General features: G+C 65.6%; 1 protein-coding gene across 1 annotated transcript in view; it reads right to left on the bottom strand.

Annotated features, from left to right (window-relative positions):
* Nucleotides 1–5883: 5883 nt before the first annotated feature.
* KRBA1 (KRAB-A domain containing 1) overlaps nt 5884–9584 on the bottom strand; it is a 4755-nt gene continuing 1054 nt past the window's right edge. Inside the window, exons 4-7 of the mRNA XM_010563512.1 lie at nt 8121–8324; nt 7237–7389; nt 6738–6899; nt 5884–6644 (exon numbers count right to left, since the gene is read on the bottom strand). Of these exons, the coding sequence (XP_010561814.1) occupies nt 5884–6644; nt 6738–6899; nt 7237–7389; nt 8121–8324 (1280 nt within the window). The remainder of the gene's footprint in view (nt 6645–6737; nt 6900–7236; nt 7390–8120; nt 8325–9584) is intronic.

Genomic DNA, 9584 nt, shown 5'->3' with positions numbered 1-9584 from the left:
GCGGGGCGTGGCGGCGCAAGGAGTTCCGGGAGAACTTTACGGCTTCCGGGTCACGGGACCCAGCCGCGCGTCGGGGGAAGGGGCGGGCGGAAGGAAGGCGTGGCTCTTCACCGGAAGTGCGTGCGGATGTTTACAATGCTCGGGGCGCGCCCTTTCCGTTGCCGTGGTAACGCGGGACGCGGCCTGCTGCTTCCGGGCAAGCGGGCGAGGCGGCTCCGACCGGGCCCGCGGCCGCCGTTCCCTCCCCGGGCCCGTTCCCTGCCCGTCCCCCCCGGAGCAGCGCCATTCCCCATCCCCCCCGTCCCGCTCTGGGCCTCCGCCGGCGAAGGAGCGCGCGGTGCCTGTTTGGCAGGAGCCAGTGACCCCCGAGGTCCCGCCGGGGTGGGAGGAACACCTGCAGCCTCCTTTTTATCTAAAAAGTAGTTGATTCTCCGGATAATTACAAAATCGACGGTTTCTTGCTACGATCAATCTTAGATCGAATGCAATGAGACCTCCAGGCTCAGGGATTTGTCTGACTTATTTGCCCAGTTCCCCAGTGTCGCACACCAAGGCCGGTGCTCCTGTTTTCCAGCTGGTCTCTTGGCAGCTCTCTGTGCTGGCTGCCGTGTAACCACTTCTCTGGATTTTGTTTTCTGTAGTATAGACAAACTTTCTAAAGATCCCTTGTCTCCTGTGTGTGGTTCTTCCTTAATTCAATTCTCTTGTCCATGATATTATGTGAGTTGTTTTCTCAATTTACCCTCTTGTCCTGGTTTCAGCTGGGATAGAGTTAACTTTCTTCCTAGTAGCTGGTATAGTGCTGTTTTGGGTTCAGTATGAAAAGAATGTTGATAACACACTGATGTTTTCAGTTGTCACTAAGTAATGTTTAGTCTAAGTCAAGGATTCTTCAGCTTCTCATGCCCAGCCAGCAAGAAGGCTGGAGGGGCACAAGGACTTTGGAGGGGGAACAGCCAGGGCAGCTGACCCCAACTGGCCAAAGGAATATTCCGCATCATGTAACGTCATGCCCAGTATATAAACTGGGGGGACTTGGCCTGGGGCGGGGGGGGGAATCGCTGCTCAGGAACTAACTGGGCATCGATTGGCAAGTGGTGAGCAATTGCATTGTGCATCACTTGTTTTGTATAGTCCAATTCTTTTGTTATTATTAGTGTCATCTTATTATTGTTATTATTATCATTATTATTTTCTTTCTTTCTGTTCTATTAAACTGTTCTTATCTCAACCCATGAGTTTTACTCCCCCCCCCCCCCGATTCTCTCCCCCATCCCACTGGGAGGGCAGGGGTGAGTGAGCAGCTGCGTGGTGCTTAGCTGCTGGCTGGGGTTAAACCACGACACCTCTCTTTAATTCCCCTTGCTGGTGGTACTCTTTATTCTGCCTGTAGCATTCACATCCCAGCACCAGCAAGTGCAGAGCAGTTCTCAGGGGAACTCGGGGTTCCCCTGGCACCTGCAGCTGCTCCAGGACCCCACTTTATTGATGCCGGGGATTGCAGATGGGATGAGGAGGTGGATGGAGGAAGAGGAGGTGTCCCAAGACACCAATTTTGGGGAGATGTTTCCTCCCACCCATCCCAACCCAACTTTTGGTGTTGCAGAGGGGGATCTGCCCCATCCCTTGTCCACAAATGACGGTGCTGCCCACACCTGCCTGTCCCTCTGGCCCCACTGAGGTCCCTTGCTCTCCCTGGCGTCCTGCGGTGACAGCTCACTCTGATCGACCGCGGTGGGCAGCTGGACGCTGGGCTGGGCGCCCCGGAGCAGCCTCCACCGCTGATAACAGGGGCCAAGGTCCAGGCGGGGAGCACACGGCGGCACTGGGACAGCCTGAGTTGGGCAGCCGTGCCCCTACGCAGCGCCATGAGGCTGTGGCTGCTCTGTGGCTTCGCTGCCACTGTGGTCCTTGTGGCCGTGGCCCGAGCTGACCACGGTGACTCGAAGAAGGTCGCACGGGGGAGAGAGGTTGGTTGTGTGCGGAGGGGAGTTCAAGCTGGGGAATAACGGAGGCCAGGAGAGGGGAGACTGCATGGAGAGCATCGTGGGGAGGGAAAACCTCCCCTGGCATGGCACAGCACAGCATGGCATGGCTCTGGCACCACAGGGACACCGGCTGCTCTGTCACCAGCACCCTGCACTGAGCCCCCTGTGTGGGGAGAGGCCAAATCCCGGGAGAGCAGCTTTTCCCCCCTCCCTATTCCCTGTGCCACCCTGGGCACTGGTGGGGCTGAGGATGGGCTTGGGGCACGGAGGTCCAGCCAAGCCCCTCACCCCGAGGGCCAACGCCACAGTGGGGGGGGGCCACACTCTGCAGGCATCCTGGGGGCTGCGTGCTCTGCCAGGGCCCCTCTTGCAGCCGCAGCGCTTGCACAACCAGCAAACATTTCGTCAGGGGGGCGGCAAGTGGCTGAGCAGGGGAGGAGGGAGGCAGTGGATGCGGGTGGTCCAGCCGCTGCAGGGGAGGACGGGGGCTGCAGCACAAGATGGTGGCTTCACTGTGCCAATGAAAAGCAGGGGAGTGGCTGGGGATAGGGAAGGAGGGTGGGAGCATGTTGTTTCCAAAACACAGCCCAAAACATGGCCAGGGATCGGGTACCTGAGCAGGGATGGACCAGGGGAAGCTGGGGAGGGTCTGGGCACTGCTGGGCATGGAAGCAATCCTGTCCCCATCCCGGCATGGCAGCAAAGGGGGCTAGCCGGCCATTTCTCCCTTGCCTCCTGCTCCCCAGGGTGCTCCCTGCCCGCACCTCCCTGCCCGCACTCCCACCACCCAGCCCAGACTTGGGGGTGCTTACGCAGGCACCAAAGCGGCCCTGGGCAGCAATGGGTTCCAGCAGAACCAGTAACAACCCTTCCCTCTGCAGGGGATGAGCAGCGGGGGCCGGCGCCGGCCCCACAGACCCTGCTCGGGGTGCTTCTCCGTCCTGAGCGAGGTGAGCGGGCAGTACCAGGCTGCGGCCACACCGCACTGCTGAGGTGGCCGCTGTGGGGGCCGGGGCAAGCGGCGTGTGGGGAGAGGAGGAAACTTGGTGCTGCCAACTCCTCGGTGTCACCCCAATGGTGTCTGACGGCCCCGCGGCACCGGCCGTTCCTGCACCCATGTCTCTCCCCGCAGGAGTCGCAGTCAACATCCTGGCATGCCGGGGAGGATGATGAGGTTCAGCCGGGCAGGCGGGTGCGTACGGAGCCAGTGGAAGAGGGTGAAAGGTCCAGAGGTGCCGCAACGCACCAGGCGGTGCCGGCCCCCAGCCCCGGAGCTGCCACGGGGGTCACCCTACCCAGGCCTGCCAGCAGGCAGCCCCTGGCCACATGTTGTCCCCCCCTGGCCAGGCTGGCCCCAGGCCTCCCCATCACCCGGGGCTTGGCGTGATGCTGTGCTTGCTCCCGCAGGGGAGAGCCAGGAGGGAGGACAAGGAACCGGCCCAGCCCATGAGGCCCCCCGGCAGCATCCTGCTGCGGTGGCAGGTAATGGCAGAACTCCAGCAGGATCCCCATCCGCTGGCAGCAGCGAGACATGGGGACGGGGACCCCGGCCATCGTGGGAACCCCCCAGCAAACCCCACCGTGTCTTGCAGGAAGCGCTGAGCACCTGGACGGTGCAGCAAGGAGCGGTGCCAGTGGCTGGGCACAGCCCCACGCCAGGAGAGAGACGGGGGTCCGGCCACCCCCAGGCTGTGCCGTAGGGCCCACCTGCCCCCTCCCAGCCCTGAGGCAGCCAGGGGGCCTGTGCCCCCCACTCAGGGCACAAGCAAGCCTGTGGCTGTGCAAGCTCAGCCCCCATGCACCCCCAAACTGCTTCTTGGGGCACCTGCCCCCCCCTCTTTGCCAAGCCACCAAATAAAGGCAGCGAGCCAGAGGGAGTGGGTGCGTTTGTGGAGGGGGAGCGTGGTGGATGACCCTCTGACAGGATGACCCTGGCGCTGGGGATGCTGCTCCCACACTGGCCCAGCTCCTGTACTGCTCAGGGTGGGGTACCCGTCCCAGCCCACCCCGGGCACCTCTCCTCCCAAGGCGTCCCCTCGTCAGTGCGGCCAGGACCCAGCCTGACCTCATGTACCACTGGTGCCAGCATGCGCGGCTGCAAACACAGACCCACGCACACACAGCGCCCCACGGACCCCCCAGCATGGGGACAGGGGTCACCAGGATGATCCCCTCCTGCTCGGCCCCTGCTCACATTCCTCCTTCCCCCCCGCAGCTGATGCTGCTTGCCTCTGCCCGCAGCTGGACCTGCCTCCCCAGGGAGCGCTTCCCCTCGCCCCCAGCCCCTGCCATCCTGCCCAGCACACCCCAAAACTGGTGGCGAGGGGAGGGGGGGTGCAGAATGGGAGGGTGCGGGGACAGCCTGGCCCCATGCGTGGCACCCAGCCAGCGGCACACTGGCATCCGCAGGATTCTTGCCTTGGCTGGGCGGACAAGGACAGGGAGTCCCAAACCCTGCCCAATTAGCACTAACAAAGACAATAACCAGAAGCAAATGGGCGAAGCCGCACCAGGCAATGGCGGCAACCAGGACTTTGCAGCTGATTGGGCTGTAACTGGGGGGGGGTGCAGGGGGCGGACGTGCAGGTTCAGGGGAGTGCACTGTGTGTGTCATGTCCCTGCGTCTCTGGGACACAAGCTCAGCTTTGCTGCTGGCTGAACCCACAATGAGGGAGGCGGCAGCCATGTGCCCCAGCCGGGGCAGAGACCCCAGGCACTGGGCTGGTCTCCAGTGGCTGGGATGGAGGGTCCTGGCTGAGGCAACTGGGGACAGCAGCTCCTGACATCCCTTATAGACTGTACTGGGCGCTACTGGTCTGTACTGGGCTCCAGTGGCTGTGCAGGAGGGTGCTGGCTGGGGCAACGGGGGACTGTGGCTCCTGACATCCCTTAAGAGCGGCCACGGGGCTGTTGACTCTGAGCAGTCCTGTCCCTTTTCCTGTCCCCACCATGGGCCAGGGAGCTCCCGCCAGCAGCCGTGGGGTGCAGCACGGTGGTGGCAGTGGTGGGGATCACCATCAGCCCAGGGGGACACATGGGGAAGGTCACCATGTCACTCAGCAGCGAGGGCTCGGTGTTGACATGCCAGGCAGTGCCGCAGGCCCCATGGTGGGCTCAGTGCCAGCACAGAGGTGATGGAAGCGGCTCCGCGGTGTTTGCAGCCCCTCTCCTGCCTTGGCCCCTCAGGTGCCGCTTCACGGCACGGTGGCAATGGGCTGCCTGAGCCGAGAAGCTGCCTGGCACGGAAAGTAACACATGTCAGGGTCCGTCTGCTCTGATGAGTGCCGTGTGCCCAGCGGGGAGCGCAGCACAGGCAGGGTTGCTGCCAGTCGGGAGGGGCCAAGCCGCAGGACCCCCACGGTTGCAGGCAGCAGCCTGCCCAACCTATCCATCCCCTGCTCACCGCCTGCCCTGCGCCCCAGGGGCCAACCCAGCTGAGCTGTGTGGCCCTTCCCAGTCCTCCCCGGCACCCACCAGGGCTGCTGGCTGCAGGAGCCACAGAGGAGACGGCAGAAGTGTCACCATTTAATGCGGGGGGACGGACAGACACCACAGACACCCACGGAGTCTTGGGGGGGCAGGGGGTTGGGGGGCAAGCCCCACAGCAGTGAGTGTAGGGTGCAAGAGATGTCACCCCGGGAAGGCTGGGCTCTGCGGAGCAGCCAGGACCAGGGCTGGCCCCTCCGGCGTGGCTGGCAAGATGTCTTGGCCACCCCCTCCTCGGCCGGGGCCAGATCCTGCCACAGGCAGCCTCTCCGCCCAGGCTCCAGGATGGCTACCATGGGGATGCCGAGGTGCGGGAAGCCACAAGGGCTTAGCACCGCGCAGGAGCCAACACAGTGCTGGGACTGGCCGCAGCAGGGAGAAGGATCCAGCACCCCTGGGCTGGGCTCAGTCATGGCTCCACGGAGCCCCGGCCGTGGCCGGCAGCGGGGCAGCGGGTGCTGCAGTGTGGCTCGGCCGCCCTCCAGGCCCATCGGCCAGCAGCGAGGGGGTCTTGGCAACAGGGGGGACCGGCGGCGGGGACGATGGCGAGGCGGGTGCCGGCCCAGCTGTGGGGCTCAGGGTACCGGTGGGCTGCCCGCAGCAGTGCCAGCTTGTCGGTGAAGTGGAGCAGGCTGAAGAGCAGTGGCCGTGCCGGGGTGGGAGGGCCGCACAGCCGGCGGGCGCTCTCGGTCTGCAGGGGAGCCGGGGCCGGCAGCAGGCCCATCGCCGCCAGCAGCATGGTCTGCAGGAAGCCAACAGCATCGGCACCGTCCTCCCCCTCAGGCAGCTGCAGCAGCCGCAGGCTGTTGGGCCGGGCGCGGGTCTCCAGCGCCCAGCACCATCCCTCCAGGCGCTGGACGGCATGGCGGAGGCGCTGGTGGCTGCGGGCGAGGGCGGCCATCTTCCGCGCCTGGCCCCGTTCTAGCCGCTCTAGGCGGCTCCGCACGCCCCGCACTTCCCGGCACACCGAGCCCAGGTCCCGGCACAGCCGCTCCAGCTCCTCCACCAGGACGGCTCGGACCCGGCCAACTTCAGCCCACGGGTCTTGGGCCTCACCGGGGGCCTCCCGCGGGGATGGGGGGCTCATTCCAGGGCACCGCTTCTTGGGCAGGCTCACCCCGCTGCAACTGCCAGGACACATGCCAGACCCCGGTGGGGACATGGCACCCGCTGCGAGCCAGAGGGTGGGAGCTCAGACGGTGCCACGGTGCCACCAGCCCCCTCCCATGCCGCCCCCCAGCCTGGCCCCAGCCCCCCCGGTACCTTCTGCAAAGGGTCTCTTGGTCACCATCCCTGCGGCGGGGGGACAGGCGGGCGGCCGGGTGCTGCCAGCAGGGCGGGTGTTCCCTGGCACGGCAGTGCCGCGTGTCCCCAACGCTCGCGTTTTGGCGGGGCTGCGGGGGGGCACCACTGGTGCTGTCACCCCTGGGAAGTGGCACAGACACCCCGTCAGCAGGGGCAGCCCCCCCCCGAAACCTCCCCACCCCGCAGTGCTGCCCATCCCCGGGTGCTGGCACAGGACCTCACATGTGTCCTCAGCCCTGGGAGATGAGGGGCTGCCATGCCCACCGGGTCAGGGTGATGCCAAGGCCCGACCATCGCTCTGCTCTGCACCGCGCACCCAGGCACAGCCGTTCCCTCCACCCCAGGGTTTCAGCTCCTTCTTCCACCCCGGGGGCCCTCGCTCCCCACACCAACCCCCTGGCAGGAGAGGGGCTGCAAGCACCGCCGAGCCCCCCACCCCACCCCTTGTGCCACCCACCTGCTGCAGAGACTCTGCAGCCCCCAGTGCCTGGCACCGCAGCCCCCTGTCTTCTGCCAGCAGCCGCCGGCCAGGCTGGGATGGGCTTGGGGGTGGCGATGTCCCGCAGGCAGTCAAGCAGCCCTTGCAGGGGGCTCTGCCCCACGGTCCCAGCTGGCGAGACCGCCACAGAGTCACCCTGAGGTGTCATGGGCAGAGGGGGCCTTCCGCCCCCCCCCCCCCAGCACCACAAGGGTCCCCCCAGGGACCAGACCCCAAAGGGATACCCGGGCTCTGCAGGGATGCCCCTTAGGGACCCGACCCCACAGGGATGCCCCAGGGGACTGGACCCCGCAAGGATGCTCTCCCAAAACCCAGACCCCCCTCAAGGTTGTGTCCCCCCCCAAATATCAGACCCCTCCTCCAGGGATTCTCCAGGGACCAGCCCCTGCAGGGATGTCCCCCAAAGCCCAGAACTCACAGGCATGCCCCCTCCAAATACCAGACCCCCCATGGATGCCCCCATGGACCCACAGGGATACCCCCCCCCCACCCCCCGCCAAAGCCCAGGCCCCCCAGGGAAGCCCCTGGTCTCCAGGGGCAGCACTCCCTACCTGGGACCCTGGGGCTCAGCACCCCCACCCACATCCTCGCATACCCCTGTACCTTGCTGGGGGGGGCTCAATTCCCAGTGATGAGGCACGTGCCCCCCACGGACAGCTGGTTGGGCTGTGCAGGGAGGGAACACTCCCCCCCCCGCAGGGACCAAATCCTGCCCGAGCACCCCACTGCGCAGCCCCAGCCCCCACACTCTGTCCCCTAGGGCTGCCTGAGACCCCTTGGAACCCCCCAGGGACCCTTCCAAGACCCTCCGGGACACCTCCGAGACTCCCCCAAGACCTCACCAGCTGGCAGCGTGGGGCTGTGGCACAGCCCACCATTCCAGCCCCAGGCCACGGCCTGGTCTGCTGGCTCCCTGGTGGCACTGCTGGTGAAGGAGATGCTGCTCAGAGAGCCGGGGTGCCCAGCACCATCCCCAGATTGTGGGCAGCAGCGGGCAGGGACTGCCGGTGACTTGGCTAGCGAGGGGCCAGGAGGGGTGGCCAGGCCTGCAGGGCACACTCAGGGCAAGAGCTGACAAGACCTGGCTCATCCCACCCTTGCGCCCGAGACCCCCCGGCACAGCCCAGAAGCTGCAGCGAGTGCCAAGCGCTGTGTGTCTGGCACTCGCCTCGGCTTGGCAGGCTTGGCACCGGCATCCTAAGTCCTCTCACCACCCTAGGGTGCAGAGCACATCCCTGGCACCCACCCATGAGGGACACAGGGTGGTACCCAAGCCCCAGCGCCAGTGAGCACAGGGTCTGGCAGCTCCCTCCTGCTGCCTCCGCAGAGACTGGAGACCAACGCCCAGCCCTGCCGTGCCATGCCATGCCATGCCATGCCATTTCATGTCGTGCCATGCTGCAAGAAGGTACCATGCTGTGCTATGCCATGCCATACCATGCTGGGCTGTGGTATGTGCATGGTACCACACTGTGCCATGGCATGCATTCAATGGCATGCCATGCCTTGCCATGCTGCACAGTACAATGCCGTGCCATGCCATGTCATGGGCATGACACTGTGCTGTGCCACACCTCTGAGCAAGTGTCTCCCAGGCAGAGATTGGTGACCGCTGGGCTCTCCCTGCTGCCTCTCCCCAGGGGCATGGGAGCCACTCGCCGGGGGGCTGGGGGTGGCAGGATGGCCAGACCCCCTCACCACTAGCTCCTCCAGGCATTTCTCCAGGCTGCGGAGTGGGCAGGTCTCCACCGGTGCCTCCATTTTAACTGCAAAAGCCAGTTCCAGTCCCTGCCCCCCCCCCGGCAGCCAGGCATCCCTGGACATGGCTGGGAGCAGGGGGCCAGGGGGACACCCGGATCCCTGGTACCAGATGCCTGCACACCCTCACCCCCATGCCAGGGTCCCCAGCCCCATGGCTCACCCGCTGCATGCACCATCCCCAGCTCCACTGTGAGGCTCTGCCAGCCCCCGGCTCCCAGCATGGCCCAGCTCCATGGGGGCCGGGGTCTGCCGGGGGGCTTGTCCTGCAGGCAGGCAGGCCGGCCCCAGGGAGATCCCCCCTCTGCAGCAACACCTGTGCCAGCATTAGGAGAAACCCCTGGTCGGGGCTGGGTGCTCTCAGGGCGCTGATGCCAGGACCCCCTGCCCAGCCCTTCCCAGGCAGAGCCGGGGGGTGCAGCCCCCACCCTGCCATGGCTCAGCGCATGGCTCCCCACAGCCAGGTCCACGATAGCACTGCCAGGGCTGCAAGGCGCCTTCGCCTCCAGCACCCTCACACCCCTGCTATCACACATTACCAAGGCAGA

This window comes from Haliaeetus leucocephalus, unplaced genomic scaffold (assembly GCF_000737465.1).
Source record: "Haliaeetus leucocephalus isolate CR32 unplaced genomic scaffold, Haliaeetus_leucocephalus-4.0 Scaffold0, whole genome shotgun sequence".
NCBI classification, from domain to species: domain Eukaryota; kingdom Metazoa; phylum Chordata; class Aves; order Accipitriformes; family Accipitridae; genus Haliaeetus; species Haliaeetus leucocephalus.
Note: the sequence above shows the minus strand (reverse complement) of the source record. Positions and strands in the feature narration are given on the sequence as shown.